The sequence below is a fragment of the Notolabrus celidotus genome, chromosome 19, assembly GCF_009762535.1.
Source record: "Notolabrus celidotus isolate fNotCel1 chromosome 19, fNotCel1.pri, whole genome shotgun sequence".
Lineage (NCBI taxonomy): Eukaryota > Metazoa > Chordata > Actinopteri > Labriformes > Labridae > Notolabrus > Notolabrus celidotus.
Genome location: NC_048290.1, coordinates 23738303 through 23757209, shown reverse-complemented (window position 1 = coordinate 23757209; position 18907 = coordinate 23738303). Strand labels below are relative to the sequence as shown.

Here is an 18907-nt window from a genome sequence, read left to right as displayed (position 1 = left end):
AATAATATGATATTTGGCCCACTATGTGACTCATCATGGCAAAAAATACAACAGCTGTTTTTGTAGAAAGATAGTTGATTAAATGTGAACATTTTCAGAATGTGCTTTTTTTCACTAAAACAAAGGGAAACATTTTTGAGTTGTTATTATTTATAGGTTATTATGTTATGATTTTAATCAGGCCCACTTCAGATCAACTTGAGCGTGTGTCATGAAACAAAGCAAGTGTTACAAGCATATCTGATGCTGTCAGATCAGCAGCTTCGCTGTCACTTTTTTTTTCTCCACATCCACTGCTAGTATCAAAGATACATCTCATAAGAATATAAGACGACACACGCACACATACACACAATTAAACAGACAATGCTTCTGTGCTCAAGTTCCAATAAAAATCTTTATTTTTTAATATATATTCTGCTACAAATTCCAGTTTGTTCTAGCATGCATAGTTTCACACAGTTATGACAAGTAAAATCACAAAGTAAGATATCACTTCAGAGAGATATCTTAACTTAATAGCATGCATAAAACCCCGAATCAAGCAGCCTTATATAAAATATAATCGCCCCTGGATCATATTTTGTAGACTACTGCATACAGTCACTACACTGAATAAGACTCAAATGAAATTTTGTAAACTTTCTTTGGCTTTTTTGCATAAACAGATGATATGCTGTTTCTTTAAAAACACATAATGAAGGTAATGGTAGGGTAAATGATTTGGTCTTGTATGTTATGCTAGGGGCAGCTGATGGATGAGGTTGATTGTTCGATTCAGTTTGAGGTAATAAAGTCAAAAGTTGAACTGTTGAACCTCAGTAAAAATAAAAAATCAGAACAGTTGTAAAGACCTCAACAAATAAACACATTTATCAAAGCTCTCTAGTGAAACTTAAAGCATTAACAGCATCTGTCTTTCATATGCAGCCTTAAAACTCCCTTTGATCACTTCCTAAATCGAGTTTAGGAATAGATGATCAGCCAAACTCATGCAAAGTTATATCCAAATTATCAAAAAAATACGTCATCAAAAAGGCCAACCACCGCATTCAAATGAGCAACTCACTGTACAAAATGAGTGTCCTTCAGAACGTTTGCACATGAAGGAGTCTAATGCACACTGAGAATGACATATATATCACAGTAAGATAGGCATAATGTTATTAGGAACTGCATCAGTGCTACATTACACATAATTACAAAACAATATTGTCTTTTCTTTAACCAGGGTTTAACAGTAGTCTGTAGGGACATCTTAAAGTTACTGTAAGGGTGGAGAGAAACATTAGATTGCACAAAAACACAAACACACAGCTTTAACATGATCACATGAAATCTTTCAATATTGCCATTTCATATTTGTGCTTAAGACGTCCTCAGCATTAGAAAACATGTGCTGTATTGGTTTTGGCTGGCATAACGCTGTAATTCAAAATATGTCTTATTAATTGCTACAGTTATTACATTTGAGCAAAAGAACTGAGACACCCGTTACCCTCCTCCCATGAGGTCAACAGCCACATCAGCATTATGAATGTTGTTATTACTGAAGGAATGAGCTCTTTTAAAATATACGGTGTAAAAGTCAGGAATGCAGCTGTTGGTTTTGTTTATGCTCGAAGAAACGGCAGCTGCACCTCGTCGACAGTGTCACTCCCGGCTGTGGTCGTCAGCCTTGTGCTTCAGCGTGGCAGTTTCAGGACAGGGTTGATATGTTTTTGTTTTCTCGTTCATTGACAGTTCAAAAGTTCAAGATCCATCAGGATTCTGCACTCGTCTTTCTTTTCTTTTTTCAACCATGTGGAGAATCCTTGTCTTGTTCTAACTCGGACGACTCTGTGTCAGAAAGTTCATCGAGACATCATCCGTACGAATTCTGTGAATTAAAGTAGAAGATAGTATGTGTTTGGTTTGCAACTCCAAACTGTCTTGGTTTCTTTTTTACTGCTACCTCACTTTGTTTCCTGATGCAACAGACATCTACTTTTAGAGATTAAATACTGTGTCTCCTTACCATACAACGTGGTTGCTATTTTTCCCTTTAAGTGTTGCTTAACAACATTTAACTTAATAGATCCAAACTGAAATCCTCTGTTGTGTTTGTATGTAGACATGGCCTGTTTCTGATCCCAAAAGTCTCATACATCTGCTCAATAATAGTCATTAATAACATATTTTAGCACATCAGTCTCAACATGCTTGATCAAATTTAGCAAACACATTATTACCTGCACACATAGCGCAGGGAGAAGAGGAAATCATGCTATGAACAGCAGCAGCTGTTTTAAATATTCCTCCCCTGACAGCCTGTTTGCATCTTTTTCTCTGTGGGTAATCTATGAGGTGACATAATCCCTTGGTATGGAGATAATCTGACAGACAGACCTACTGCCTCATCCCTTCACCTCACTATCAGCAGGGTATTGGGATAACAGCCAGACGTGGGGATTTTTGCTCATGCTCTAAAATGTGTGTGTTTAAGAGACAGACAGAGTGATGCAAATCTGAAGACACCTGCAGATTCCCATGCTCTGCACAGTCCGATGTGTTTCTGCTGTATGAATTTTAAAGTACGCTTTCAGAGACTGCTTTGGATTCTTTACCTTCAAAGTCTACGTGTCCATCTCCATTGAGGTCGATGTCTCGCAGAATGTCTTCCAGATCTCTGTGTCCAACCTGAAAGAGTCAGATTGAGGGGAAGGTGGTGAAAGGTCTGAATGTGTGTGGCTCATTGATGAGACACCACGATTGATGAAGAGTTACAGAGAGGAGGACAAACTCCCCCAGCAGCTCTGTACCTGTTGTCCTAGGAGTTTTTTCATGGCCTCTCTGAGTTCGGCTGTGCTGATCTGGCCATCACCATTAGTGTCAACTGAGAATGAGAGACAGAGACAGAAGCGAAAAAAACAGGAAGTTAAACCAAGTGATCCAAAAACTATAAAAAAAACTATCTTTTCATGTTCTCTGAAGATAGGTGTATAACAACTGTCATTGACATTGAAAATGACCAAACTACTTATGCTTGTACTGCTTGAAAATTTGCAAGATGACTTCAACTTTCTTTTCTTTTAGATTCTGCCAAAAATCCAATCCAATCAAACCCATCCTTTATTTCTATAACACCTTTTATGCATACAAGCACACAGCCCAAAGTGCTTCACAAAGAACAGACAGAGACATTTAAGAAATAAAATGAAATAAAAATTAAATCATTAAGTAAAAACAATAAGTAATGTATGAATAAAAAATATGTATGAAAATCTGTCATACATTAAAAAGACCTAATAAATACCAGCCATAAATATAAATAATTACATACAAATAAAACCTCACGTTAAAAACAATAATTAAAATGTAGACCAATTACTCTAAATTAAAAGCTAGATTAAAAGGTCTTAAATTTAGTTTTAAAAACACAGAGACAATGCACCCGCCCAAGACATTTCTCCTTCTCAACTATTTAAATGTTACACATTTGAGGTAGAGGGTACACCCATTCTCTTTTCTGTCTCCCTTTGACTCTCTTCCCTCATGAAAATAGGGGGTTGGGGAAGGTCAAGCATACAGTCTAATCTGGCAAGGGTGAGCTCAAGCCCAAGTAGGCTTCTCACTCTGACTCTGCCTTCCCTGCACTATTCCTCATATCTCTCCATGGACTCTAACTTCTCTCCCTGTTGTCATCAATAATGGGGTAACGGGGAGGTAGAGTGTACAGACTTTCCTGGCAAGGGTGAGCTTTTGCCCAATTAGCCTCCTTGCCCTGGCTCTGCCCTTCCTTTCAGCTACCAACCATCTAAAGCTCTTTTTTTCTTCTGCTCCTTCTCTTCTCTTGATCTTCTCTAGTAAGGAAGTAGGGGAGGTAGAGTGTACACTTAACTCAGGGGTAACTTAGGCGAAACAGGCATCCTGCCTTGGTTCTGCCTTCCTTTCCTCTTCTTCTCTTTAAATCTCTCTCCTCATATCTATCTCCCTTCATTAAATGTGTAGGGAAAGGTAGAGTGTACACCTTACTTAGGGGTCTGCCCTTAACGTTTTGTCCCACATCTCATTGGGGAGGGTAGATCAGCATGCAGATCTAACCATTGAGCCTCCTTGAGGTGTTGTGGACATATCATGACAAAATGATAAAGTTGGTATCAGCATGTGAGGCCTGGAGGCTCACATAGAAGAGGCAATGCTATTTGGGTTGCAGTGGCCAACAAAGGGACCATTTTTGGTAGGCTATGTAACTGATCCTTAGACAAAAACACTGGGATTGAGGGCATGGTTTCGGGGGAAGAGGTTCTCACAAGTATTTTGTGCTTATTTAAAATCAACTTTGCAAAACTATTTGACACTTACATACTTCTATTAAGCTCTAACCATGCCTTTCCTCACCTCCTTGAATGGCATCCCTCAGCTCCTTCACCCCAATCATGTCTGCAGTCTCAGCCAGAAGTTTGGGTCCATACAGCTCAAACAAAGTCCTCAAAGTCGACATGTCCTCCCACTGTTTGAGAGATTGAAAAGGGAAGCGGGGTTAATCTCCAGGACAAAATGACATTGCTTTGTGAGATGTTGATACCAAAGCCTATAAGTGCTGCCTGTTTGCTTTAAAAAATAATAAGCTCAATGTCCTGTGGGGACATAATAAGAATGAAATGCTGTATGTTTGTCAAAACTATGAAAAAAAAAGAAAAAGACAAATATTTTATTGACATTAAAAATACACACAGAGACACTTACAATTCATGTTGATCTGCTGGCTCAATTCAATCAGCTCCATCTCTGTTGGCATGTAGCCCATAGTTCTCATGCAGTTCCACCAAGTCGTTACAGCCGATGAACCCATCTTTGTCTTTGTCAAACTCCTTGAACGCCTCACGCAGCTCTAAGAGTGATAGAGTTAGTGTGACATGTTAGAGAGAGATGTAGAAAATATCTTAATACATTTTTATACATTCTTTTTTTTTTCTGAAATAGAATAAACATAAACATACCATCCATTTCTTCTGGCCTCAACTCTCGGTCCTGTAAAAGATCAGTGTGCAAGGTTAGAGCGGACACCACTGAGGTTTTGAAATCTAATGTGCAGCATTCCTCTCACAGTGTGATGCTGTGAAAAATAAATCAGGTAACTACAGGTACGTGTCACAGCAGAGCGCCAGGAGTCTGCAGGGTTCTTTGCAGCCAGAGAGGAAGAGCTTATCAGTGAGATCACCTTTGGAAGAAAACCTGCAGACTCCTGGCACTCTGTGACACTGTGGACAAAATAGCACTTAAGCACTGGAATAGATAAACAGTTGCAAAACATTACACACAAATTGAATTATTTATTTCCATGAAGAGAGGCAACAAGAGTATGTTTGAATTTATAAAAATGCAGAGACGATGGATGGATGGAGGATGCATGGATGCAAAGTGTTCGACAGCCCTAATACTAGCTAGTCCATTCAACTAAGTGAGTGAGTCCCATCCTCTAGCCTGCAACATTGGTGTAAGATCATAAAACAGTCAGTAACAAAGCCTGGTCTACATGAAGGTTATCAAATATTCTCTTTTCTTTGATAACAAGACATGTGTCGCCACTGCTGGAATTTAAATAAATGATCATCATGTTAGATTGTCTCTGCTGTCACCATAAACGTCCTCACCATTCATCTTGCTACAAATGTCCGCTTTGTTAATAATTGATGCAGCCACATGCATAAACACACACACTCACTGCATTCAGACTTGATAGTCCAACGATTTCATCTTCCAAAATGACTCTCTTACTTTCACGCTTATGTGCATGCTGTAAGTAACATGGTTACAGTTAGAAGTATTACTATAAACTTTAATTTCTCTCTCCTGTTAATGTGCATGTGCTGTCTTGTGTGCTACTCTCTTGGTTTGCAGCACATGATGTTATCTGGACTTACGTACAGCCTGTCGGCTCTCAGCGAAGCCTTTGCGTAGAAAGATGCATGCAGGCCCCAGTACGGTGTGCATGTTGCCTCCGTTCTGGGCCATGGCTACTAGCGGCTCAAGATAGGCCCCCCCAGAGCCCCCCTCCTCACAAGACTGCACTGCTTTGTAGTTCTTCTTCTGGTCCTGGAGCAGCATCCCGAGCGGGGGCCGGACATGGGAGCAGGGCAAAGGACAGGGGTAGATCCAGTGACTAAGAATGTGGCAGCATGGCGTCAACAAGGGGAGATGTGATGGAAGGGAAAGGGGGTGTGAGGGGGAGCAAAAGCAGGATCAGAGGTGACGAACATATGTCTGTCAGTCAAAGTGAGGTCAGTCATGACAGAAGGAAGCACCCCAGTCAGAGGTTGTAATTTATCCTGACAAGAGCAAACGATGCCATCCATGAATGTGTCCTGTGGGTCACAACAGGAGACTGAAAGCCACAGTTAGATGTGTCTTTAAAAAAACGCTAATGCTGGCAACACTTCTTCATGTAACAGAACACTGACAGCCTCATCTAACTTCTCTTGACTTGTTTCATTTTGTCATCTTTTAAATATTTTCTTGTCTTGATTGGCAACAAAAACAGACATTTATAATAGTTGATCCCAGCATTGCAACCTCATCCATCCTCTCTAACAGGAATTATAAGATTCAACCACCACAGTGCAGAAGTCTGAACAAATGTCCTCACAGTAGGGTCTGATGTGGTGAAAACATGGTCATAAAGTTTAAAGAACCCCCCCGGAAACACTTAATGTGCAAAAGAACAAGAAGATTAGGGGTAAGTTCTTTCATGTTTGAGTAAGTGTTTACAGCCCAACTTCCTGGTACAAATGTAACGTTATTACCATAAATGTGTGCAGACAGAATCAGTGTAATGAGGTTTTATTACCAACACTTGAGGTGCACCCAATCTCTTTTATCGCCACAATAAGTACCTCAAACTGTGACTATTTATGATCATTAGGACAGTTTATGTTCTGTTGTGGTAATATTGAAACACTTCCAAATCCCAGCCACCGACCAGCTTAGCTAAAGGCAATGATATCCACTTCAACAAAACATGCTGCAGAAGTTGTATTATACTGGAATAATTCTCAACACCTGCTTTGTCAATGGAAAGAAATGACAGCGCCCACATGGTAAAGCTAAACTAAGATTCCGACCAATCAAACTGTCTAAATGTGTCAGTATTAGTGGTAGCAATAGTGCTGCTTGTTTTGAAAGAGTTGGTGATACAGTGTATTTACAAGTTCCAAGACTCATGCTGGGTAGAATTTAAATCAGTTAAAAGATGATGAGATTTTTGTGCTTGTTGGAAAATAATTGTGTCATCCAGAAGATTGAGGCTAAAGTTCAGCCATGCCATTTCATTATAATCACCAATTAGCCAATCAACCAGGGGCAAAAAATGCTTTCACAGCAGTGATCCCAATTACAGTGGGAGCTACAGGTTAATTAAAAACAGCCAATCACTGCCTGCTAGTGCTCATAAAACGCTTCCGTAAATAAGCCAAATGCGTCCAGTGTTTGTTCACAGAGCGTAGCAGCGTATCTGAGGCTGAATGCAGGTAGACTATTAAGAAAAGCTCTTGACTACGTACACATCTTTGTCAGCAAATACAACTGTGCTTACGGCCCTCAACATCTATCATGTTGCCAAGTCTTCATTACGCAGTCATCATCCAACTCAGAGGAGGAAAAATCCAGCCGAGCGAGTGAAGTTGGCCTCGCTGTCACAGCGAATTACCAAACGACCGTTTCTGAAGCTTGCTTGAAATTACTCAGATGTGAGCTCGCACCCTCTCTACAAATGCTTTGTACAGTAAACATGAAACATCTACAAGCAATAATGAAGAATTAATCTGCACACACAATACAAAAATCCATAGTAGTTTAAGCTCTTACACAGACCTCACTCTCCATCTGTTACCATGCCAGTTCGTGCATTCCTACAGTCCCCTCCACAGGAACGGATGGCCCACTGGGTAATCTGACCCAGTGATGCATGGAGCAAGCCTGTCTGTGGGTACAATCGTGCCAGAGAAGTACTACGAAAGCCATGCGCTTTCAGTTATATAATAAGAAAAATGTATAATAATTGTAATCCTGAAGCAGTGTCAAAGAAAGCCCGAATAATTCTCCGGCATTCAACACCATTTTGCACAGATGGCATCAACAGTTGCTTGTCATATTGAGCTTCCTCAAGGATGTGCAGCTGCTGATATGAAGGGAGATTTATTTGTGGAGATGTCTGCCTGCTAGATGAGTATCTACTCAAGCGTGCAATGAAGGCAGCAGCTGCAAGAGATTTCTTGTACGAACGGTGGTTATCTTGTTGAGCCTTTACGAAACTCATCCGTCTTTGTCGCATCTCAATTGCAAATTCTCATTGTCATCTCAAAGACTGAGAGCCTGCATCAAAAACAGCTAATCTGAAATCGTTGAAGCAGCACACCTGTCTGCAGCATTTCCTCTCTCCTGCAGGTGCAGGTTCAACAGGGTAACATCTTCTGGGAAGTTTCAGGAGGCTGTTAAAATTCACAAACCCACAAAATTTACAATATTCATGTTATCAAGACAAGGACCAACCAATCAACTCTTCTGACCACTGTCCTAAAGGGGTTTGGCAGTTAAAAACATGCATGCAGAGGTCCCTCATATCTAAGATGATGACTTGATAAGATTCCAGAACTGCGATAAGCTCAGTTTCACTCATAAAGTACCCACAGAATGACCTTTAACGTAAGCCTTAAACACTGAAGTCTGCGCTCTAGTGTTGGCTGAAATACCTCTTCCAATATCTACCCTTTGCTTGGACCCCAGCTACACAAATGCAAAAGAACAAGTCTGTTAGTGAATCAGACAGCACAAGAGGTTCAGTCAGTCCAGGTCCAGTCAGTCAGGTTAGGACACACCATGAGACAAACATGCACCAACACTCAGGGGGATTCAGGAAGAAGCCTCAAAGCGGACCTTACCTTCTTGGTGAAAATTTTAAGCGACTTTACAGAGTTGCCATTGCAAATAGAAAATCCTCCTTGTTTTATGTTTTCTCTCTAACTGGTTAGTGTGGCTGTATGTGCCTGCACGTGTATGCCTGTGTGTTTGCGTGTGTCTCCGGGCATGCATGGGACTAGGGGTGATTAGAAAGCGGGGAGAGGGTTCACGGGGGTCATCGGCTAATATAAGAGGACATTCTGGGAGAGAGGCAGGGAGAGGAGCAGAGGTATCATAGGAGGTGGGAAGGAGAGGACGAAGGAGTGTACGGGGAGGGACTCAGAGGCAAGGATGCTGGGAGGGACGAGGGGAGGGGACACTGAGACAAAGGAGGAAATATGTAAACAAGAACAAAGACAGGATCGGAACAACACAGAGATAAGCAAGGGAGAGGAAGCATTGCATGCGATCAGAGCGAGATGCAAGCGCCAAGAGGAGGAAAAGCAAGATTGCTTATTCATTCCATCCTCTCTCCTACAGTGTCTTCCCTCCCTGCCTCCCTCCCCTCTACTCTCTCCCTCTATCTCTCTCTCTCTCTCTTGCTCTTTTTTCCTCACTCTCTTCCACCCCTCTCCTCACTCCCCCCAGTTTTAAACCATCTATGCGAATGTGACAGAAGAAGCCAGTTCGGACAAGCATATTACCTTCCCCTGAGCGAGACGATGGAGACACTAATCCAAACAAGCGTGCACACGCACGTACACCACACACACACACACACACACACACACAACACACTTGATTAAACACACAGGGGATGCGGGACCGTGGAGCTAAAAATAATACACGCTCTCTTTTTTTTTTCTTTGTTTTCCGCCCCTTCCCCTCCACATCTCTCCCCATTCTTCCCCCAGCATCCACTACTCTCCTCTCCTCTCCTCTCTTTCCCTCTCTCACAAACACAAAACACACACAGGCACACGACGAACATGTACATGCAACACAAAGTCATGCTAAGCTTGAAGGACATGGACTCAGATCAAAGGCAAAATATTCAATAAAGGACACATGGATCCTCAACCGCCAAGGATGCAAACCTAAGCATGTGCCAATGCAAACACACACACACACACACACACACACACACACACACACACACACACACACACACACACACTCACACACGCACACACGCACACACAAACAGCCATAAAAAATCCCTCTTTTATTCCCTTTCATCCACACACATACTAAACGTGACGTACTGTATTTGAAAGTAAGTGCTGCCAAAGATAGGACACCTCTAAAACCAGCCTTAAGCAACAGTGAGGATGTATTATTTACATCCTTGCACTTTACTTGAGTATTCCCACATTGTTATTCTATACTTCTACTCCACTACTTTTGAGAAATATCATAGTTTTAACCCTAACACAAACAGCTAATAAGATATATTGAAATGTTAGGATTTAATATGATGTGGCATCAGTTTTAGCTCGGTTGTTAAGTCATGCGCCCCCATGTACAGAGGCTAAGACCCGCAAAGCAGCAGCCCCAGGTTTGACACCTCACCTCAGCCCTTTGCACATGACATTCTGCATCCCTGTGTCGTCTCTTTCAAATCTTATATTCTCTCATAAAGGGTACAAAAGGCAAGGAAAATAATATTTTAAAAAAGAGAACTTAATGTGATGTGTGAAGGTTCAAGCTAAAATTACTTTCATTTAACAAACTACAAGAATAAAATGCAAAAATGTTTGCTTCTGTGACAAGAACCCAATATATCATATGTATATTCAATTATAAATCTCCATATGACATTCTTAAAAATACAGTAGTAACTAGTAATGAGTTTTCATGCTTTAATTGTATTATAGCTCAGAGTGAATTCTGCACTCGTTTCAGTATATTTGCTTCTTAAACATCACAGATTATAGAAGACAGTAAAAAAAATGTTATATTGAAGCTGTTCAAGCAACTCAGTAGACCAGGATGGGGAGAAATAATCCCAGTTGGGGGCAAAAACACAGTTGAGAGATCACTGTTCAACTTGGTTTTTCTCTTTCTCTTCTCTCTCCTCTCTCCTTATGAAAATACATGAGTAGGGGGAGGAAGAGCGTACAGCTTAATTAGACAAGTGAGCTCTTACCCAAACAGGACTTCTCCCTCTCACTGAGCCTTCCTTGTCCACCTTTGAACATCTACAGACCCTATTCCCAGAGTTCTCTTCTCTTCTCTTCTCTTCTCTTCTCTTCTCTTCTCTTCTCTTCTCTTCTCTTCCCTCATTAATCTGGGGATGTAGGGGGAGGTAAAGCGTAAAGCCAAACCCAGAAGGCGCAAGTTTTAGTCCAAATGGACTTTTCACCTGTCTCAGTGTCCCCAGAGTTTCCCCAGGTGTTGTGAACCTACTTGACAGAACACCTGTAAAGGGAGGTGCCAACTGGATAAACCGTAGATGTGTTGGCTCTTGTTGCCCATCTAGTTTCACAGTCAGGGGGATGGAGCTTTTAGGGGCCAAATGGTAGGTCTGTGCACTAGCAGAGTCAATTCCTGGATTTGATATCATCAGAGCTTCATTCTTTTGAAGATGGCAATGCTGTTTGGGTTATTGTAGCCACTTAGGGCCATCTTGGTAGACTCTGTAACTGATCAGCCGGCAAACACTGATGGTGGTCTCACTGAGTGCTTATCTTGTTCTTTGAACACAAGTATCTTGTGTTTATTGTTTAATATTGCTTTTTACATTAGCTGTAGACTTCACCAGATATTTTATTCCACTATATTTCTGTGAGGGTTCTCAGTCCTCCAGGTCATGGTAATTCAAAGCTTGATCCCAAGGCACTGGACTTCCAGTCAGCTTTAAATTACACCAATCTTTTCCATTTGGGACATTTTCTTACAACCGAAGATTAGGGCTACTTCAAGGAATATAAAATAATTGAGATTTTGAAAATAAGTTGTATTACTACGAGAATATAGTCGTAAGAGAAGAGGTCAAAAATGTATGAAATACACTTGTAAATTTACGAAATGAAGTTGTAAATGTATGCTCAAAAAGTTGTAAATTACATTAAAAAAATGTTTTTTGAAATTTATGAAATTAAAGGTGTGCATTTCCGAGAATAAAGTTTTTATTTTATTAGAAAAAAGGTTTTATTACCGGCTTTGGTTAAACTTTATGTAGGTTTAAATAACATAAAACGGATGTCAGAAGAGCAGCTGCATTGCGCTGAAATGAATAATGTTGAGTCATCTTGTGAAACTAAACTCAACAGATGAGGAAGGGCAGTTGTAGCCTCCTCAGAAGTGTGATAGGCAGCCTGTTACCCACCTTTCTTCATAATAGGACTCCTTTTTCTTGCACAATCCGATGCAGAACCCTGGTTCTTATTCAAATGTGGTGCTGAAGTGCAAAAAGTGTATGAAATCCGTTTTTTATTAAACTTATGAAAGTATGATTTCACAGGGCGCCATTAGCCAAGCAATCTAAGCGTGCGCCCCATATACCGAGGCTATAGCCCTCGTCACAGAGGTCACAGGTTTGATTCCAGACTTGACCATTTCCTGCATATCTTCCCCAACTCTCTACTCCCCATTTCCTGTCTCCCTTCAGCTGTCCTATCCATTAAAGGCAAAACTGCCCAAAAATATAACTTTAGAAATAATAAATCAGTCTGATTTCACAAGATGCTCAGTGTTCCTTACTTAGATTCCTGCGGCTGCATGCTGCTCTTGCACATCTGTCTCCTCAAAATATCATAAAGGCTAACCCTAGCCTCAAATTGGGACTTTTTTCAAATACATTTTCAGCTCTCTTCTGTTACATTTACAACTTAATTTGAGACTTATATCTTGTAAGTTGCTCCAAAGTTTATTGTCATTAATATCCACATTTAAATCAGAATTCACAATAATTTTTTCTATGAGGTGGCTCCAATACATGTTATTCATTCACATGAATGATTTTATTCATATTTGGTGTGAATGCCTCATCATAGTTATCTTGGATGACTTTGTCCATTCTAAGTGCTTGTGCCCTTGAGGTTCAAATGTTCCATATAATAAGATCAATGTTGATCCAAAAGCACTTTTTCCAATTTAGTTGTGATGTTGGAAAATCCTACGTCAGCTCATGAAATCAAAGCCCATCTTTTAATATCAAACTCTGCAAACATCAGTCTGCTCAGTAAAGCTCAATCATCATAGTGAAGGACAACACATTACCAGTAGGTGTGACTTTAAATGTCTGAGAATCTCATCTATACTGTTCACGACAAATCACACTCAAACAATATTAACCCTCACATTAACTTTGTACCAGCAGCATCCTCTCCTGGCGTGACTTCAGAGGCAGCCATTGCCGCACTGACGAATATCCTCATTTCCCTCTCCTGGTCGACCTTGTCTATTCTCTGCCATTTTAATAAACACATTCACGCCGGAGTTGCTTCAGATCTCGCTTCCATTCAATATGTGCGTCTCCTGTGTGTGAGTGTTTTTGTGTGTGTGTGTGTGTGTGTGTGTTGTGTGTGTGTGTGTGTGTGTGTGGTGTGTGTGTGTGTGTGGTGTGTGTGTGTGTGTGTGTGTGTGTGTGTGTGGTGTGTGTGTGCGTGCAGATGATTCATCCGCCTCTCAACGCAGGCTCATTGTGAACTTCAGAACACATCAGACGTCAGACACAGGAGCCGTCAGCTCTTATAAGGTCACAGTGTATAGGGAGGCATGGGCATGAGATCCATTCCCCCTCCAAATCTCCGCTTTCTTGTCTTCTCTTTGGCTGCATCCTTCACCCTCACCCTCATACACAGACATGCAGTTCTCACTTTTACATAACATCTTCCACACTACTCATCCTCATCATCTCAGGACTTCAAACTACAAAACAATGATATTCTGAGGGTGTCATTTGACTTACACAGATTTGTGTTGAAAAGGTGCTTTTCTCTATTTCAATCAAGCCAAACAACACATACCAATGACAAATGAGAACATATAAATGTTTGCTTTTCCTTTTTAAAGACGTTTTCGAGGTCAAACATAATCCTTTGTCATCTCCTGCCATCAAGTGTGCTCAATGAGGCGAGAGATATCCGAGGAGGAAGAATGGATTGACGTAATAAGCTCTCATGCCTTTGTCAGAGAAATGACAAGTATTCTTTTGTTTTTGTTGAACTGAAGTATGTCAAATATCTTTTATATTATTTGCAAAGCAGAGAAAATTCTAATTATTTCATAATCAAATGGTTGTTTTTCCTCAGAGTCAACGTCACTGCAAAGACGAACGCAGATTTTTGCACGTGTATTTCTGTCAGGCAGTGGGGGAAAAAATGCAAAATGCACACTTGCGTCATCTTCTTGTGCTCAGGCTAAGACGTCACAGTTTTGTCCTGATGATTAATTTGGTTAAATCAGAACAGCTCAAAGTTTCATGCTTGTTTTTTGTGTATTTCAGTTGCTACGTGTTGCAGGGAAAAATATCAACATGTTTCATTACAGGCTTGTTGTTTTCCCTCCTTCTCTTTTATTTTTATACCCTGCTCCTTGTCTAGTTTCCCTGTCTGGCAGTGATTTTCTCTCATCCTCAGGCCAACATGAATATTTAGCATCACCATGCACACGCAGGGTTCACACAGGCACTTATATTTCCCTTCCTAATCCCCATCTCAGAAAGGGATTTAAACCAAAGAGAGAATTTTCTACCTCCGTCTCAGCCAGCAGATATAAAAATATCCATGTGGGTCTAAAAATAGCCGCTTACACTCTAGACATACTTGAGGCATATGCTGCCACGGACATGATGATGCTGCTGCTCTCTCTCCCCTCACATCTTTCTCCTTAATTTACTCATTTTCCCTCTCTTTTCACCCCCGCTCAGACATCGTGAAGGGCAGCGTGACCCCGGCTGAGGAGAGCGGAAGAAAAAGGGGAGGGGTGATTTTGTCCGAGGAGATAAAAAAAGAGGGGAAACGGCAGCAAGGGTGAGATGAGTAACAGGAAAACCAGGCGAGGAAGTGGGAGCATAATCTGTGTTAAGACCTTTCCTCACATTGTCCTCAGAGGTGTCAGGAGCGGACCAGGGGAAGTGAGAACTCATCTTATGTAACAATTATCAGAGTCTCTTTCGTCCTGTTTTACTCTTTGTCCTCTTACTGATTATCCGATTGTCTCGCATCCTTCACGTTCTTTTCTGCTCTTTCGCTTCTCTTGTCTCACTGATGTGACACCCAGGGGGCTGTTACTCTTCCCGTCTCTATCACACACACACACACACACACACACACACAAACACACACACACACACACACACACACACACACACACACACACACACACACACTTTCTCTCTCTCTCTCTCTCTCTCTCTCTCTCTCTCTCTCTCTCTCTCTCTCTCTCTCTCTCTCTCTCTCTCAGAGATCAGGCCTATTAGTACAAACGCTGCTTGCTCCCTCTGCTGGCTAATACACACTTCATTTAATCTAAATTTAATTTGAAAAGGAAATTGGCGTCTCTCTCAATAATACATTTATCTGCAGTATTACAGATTTGTTCTCAATGAGAGCTCTGCAGTGAAATCTCCAGATTTTCAAAGAGGATTTGTGGAACAAAGTCACTCAAGGTCTTGGAAAAAAACAAAGGGAGCATTCAGAATCTCTTGGAATAGGAACTAAATTTCTTCTGGGAGAGACAACTCTCATGCTGTGTCCTTGATCAAGGTGTCTTGAACAACCTCAAAGCCTGAATTTGCACAAAAACAGGACATAAGTTAGCTACAGCCCATGCCTGCTTTTAATTAATATATTTTCACATTAAAAAATGTTTTATTTAACAAATCAGTGCATCGAAATCTATATCTAGTTTCCATCTAGAAGCACATTTGTTCTTCCTCTAACCCCCACATGCACTTTATCATCACCCTGCTTCATTTAATGGATATTCAAGTGCTAAAAACTCTCTCTTTTACTCATTTTCTCATATTTGCTCCATCAGGTAGCACGTCTGCCAAGTGATTAGCATTATTTTACAAAGGCAAAACAAAGAAACCCCTCTGCACTCCTCCACTCTCCTGTAATCAGGTCTTGACAGCCTATTTTTAGCTTCTTCCACTGGCAGCGACTGGAGTGAGTTCTGTAAAGGACTGCATGCAGATCTTGATGTTACATAAGAAAATATGAAATGAGGGAATTAGTAGCGTAGAATATCTCACCCCCTGCATTCTGCACTGTGCTGCTACTTCTATTCAAGCAGCATTAGAGGCATGGTATTGAGGGCTGTGGTCAGTAAAATGAACTGCTTGTGTAGGATGGCTGAGAAGCTGCAGAAATATGCACGCTCAAAGTGTTTTATTGGCTTTTCTTGCATTTTCTTTCTTTTTATTCACACTCTGACATCTTTCTTGCAAGTGGCGTTGACTCAGAAATGCATTTTACTCTTTACAGCTGTATCTGATGACGTCACTGCGACGTCGCAGAAAACAAAGTCGATGATGCAGTTACAAAATGTACATTCATGATTTCTTCCTGTTTCTAAAAAACTGTAAAATATCACAATTTCCAATAAATACAACCCGACATCTGCTTCTCTCCACACCCGCCCAGCTGCAGAGACCTCATGCAGCACAACGCTGAATGGATTTTTGCCTCACTGGAACCCCTAAGACCGATTGGAGCTCTGGCCTGGATTGAGAGGAGTTATTTCTGGAAACATTAGCGTTCAGGGAGGTAATTGTCTCCTCTTGAGCCTTTTATCACTCACACTGAGAGAAGGATTTCACTGAAACTGGGTAAAAAGATGGCAGAGGGCTGCGTAGATTAATGCCTTGAATAGATCTGTGAAGAGTCACTGAGTGCAGCATTTTGCGGAAAACCAATTGATCCGATGTTGACCCTGCCTTGTAAACTCTTCCTCTCCGAGTTTTTAATGCGGATCAGATTCAATTTGATCTTATTTAAGTTTGCCCTCAGAGGGAGATGGGTTACTCACCTGTGTGTGTTTGTGTCCATGTGTGAGAGTGACAAGCTCCCATCATGAGAAAGTTTTCCACACAGGGTAAGTCGATCCCTCAGATGCAGCTCAGGTGTCAGTCACAAAGAAAAGCGACTGTATTCATATTGGGATGCATGACAGACTGCAGACCCCCCACTGTCAAACTGACGGACATCAGATCCATACAGGAGCCAGATTTGGACTGAATATGTGCATCCATTTTTAATCTGCTGAACTGGGGTGACTTCAGGTGCAAAAAATGAACCTCCACCTGTCCACTAACCAGCTCTGCAGCTGTGGTGCACTTTTAATGAGAATTCACACCACACTAAGGAATTCAATTTCAAACTTTCACAGTTGTGTTCCTAATCCCTCATATACTGGGACCAGGTTCAAATAATTGGCTTATTTTTTTATCCCATCAAACTGAGATTGGTTTAAAACCTCATTACAGCCTTTGCAAATTAGCTTTCTTATATATTGTAATCTTTCATCTTTGGCTTCATGTCCATGTCAAAGAGTACCTCCTGATTTCTCCTGATTATTTTTCCTTTTGTTTGGTTGTTTTTTTGTCCTTGTCCTCTCACAGGGAGCCAACAAGGCATTGAACTCAACTTAGTCTTGACTAAAAAATATGTTTCAGTTAAACCGAGGTCTCTACGATGTCATCAATGTCACGGGACTAGTTTATTATGATTCCTTGACTTTTTTTCAGTCAGTCTGACGCGAAAACATCATAATTTATCTAGACAAGTAGACCCTGAGGAACTTATGTAAAATAAGCTACAGGAATTTTTGTAGCTTATTAAATGTATCTAACTCGTGAAGCTTCTGCAGCTTTTACTTAGAGGTTTGAAAATTTGCCCTCTGCATTGTTACAAGATAAAACATCTAAAAGTGTTTTAGCAAGCTGTGAGCAATAGAAATGTGCTCCTTTCCCAGCCATTACACAAGAAAAAGGATATTGCTAAATATGAATTTGGTGCTCTCAAAGGGTTAAAGAACAAACATTTGTTGTTCACCTCTGTGTGCGCATTGGATCTGCTGCTACAGCCGTTTCAAAAGTTTCAGTCCCTCTTTATTCCCCACTCACCTGCCCAAAGACGGACTTCACTATGGGATGCAGACTGGCGTCATACTCAGACGGGGTCGCGCTCAGTCTCTTGCCTTTGCGTCTGGAGGAGGGCTGGACAGGTGCCTTGATCGCAGGAGGGTCCGAGCTTAGACTGGAGGAAGACCCGGTTTCACTCTCTCTCTGGGCTCGAAGAAGAGAGCCGCTTCTTCCTCCTGTTTTTGCTGGGATGGAGGTCGGAGAGGTCCTCCTGTCCTGCCGGGAGCCGCCTTGCTGAGGCTGCTCACCTCTGGAGGACTCGTGGTGATGATGTGGGTGTTTGGACCTGGAGGACTTGGTGCGCTCCTTCTGATGCCGACTCGTCCTGTGCCTCACATCCTCTTGTGCGTAACCGTCATCCAGGTGGCTCGGCTGCCGGTGAGAGTGGCTCTTCTGCACGCGGTGATCACCCATATTTCGAGGATCTGAATGTCTTGGTTGGCAGAGAGGTCTCCGCGCGCTCGTCTCGCACTCCTCAGTCCAATCTGCATCTCCTCCGCCTCCAGCTCCTACTGGATGCTGATGCTGAGTTCGGTTCCTCCGGTGATCATGTGGACCGTTATTCGCGAGCCCGGTCCTCCGTTGGAACCCCGAGGATTTGAGCAGAGAGGTGGTGGACCTCGCTTTTAGGGAGAGAAGAGCTCATGGTTGTCTGTCTCTCGCTCGTGAAGCGCAGTGAAGCTGCTGGAAGCTGGAGGTCGAGTTACAGGAGAGGAAGGAGGTCCACGATCCGCCACGTGCAGGTGTTCTTCTGCAGCCAGTGGGACCCCCCGCTCACTTCTCCACATCCACACACTCCACCATCACTGACGAAGTTGATGGAGGTGAAGCAGCAGACACCTGAATGAGAAGAGCTGCTGATGTGTCAGTCAGGCGGTCAGTGTGACGCGTCGGGGGGCTCCGCTAACTTTGGATGACAGCTGCTGGCGCGTGTCA

The 18907-nt window shown here is 41.8% G+C and overlaps 1 protein-coding gene across 1 annotated transcript; it reads right to left on the bottom strand.

Annotated features, from left to right (window-relative positions):
• Positions 1-374: 374 nt before the first annotated feature.
• On the bottom strand, positions 375-18617 carry cabp1b (calcium binding protein 1b). The gene is given in 11 exon segments (XM_034709925.1): positions 375-1879; positions 2607-2679; positions 2802-2875; positions 4381-4459; positions 4461-4492; positions 4729-4807; positions 4809-4873; positions 4983-5013; positions 5911-6078; positions 17954-18589; positions 18591-18617. Coding segments are annotated over 11 exon segments (1290 nt in total). The 3' UTR covers positions 375-1853.
• Positions 18618-18907: the final 290 nt, after the last annotated feature.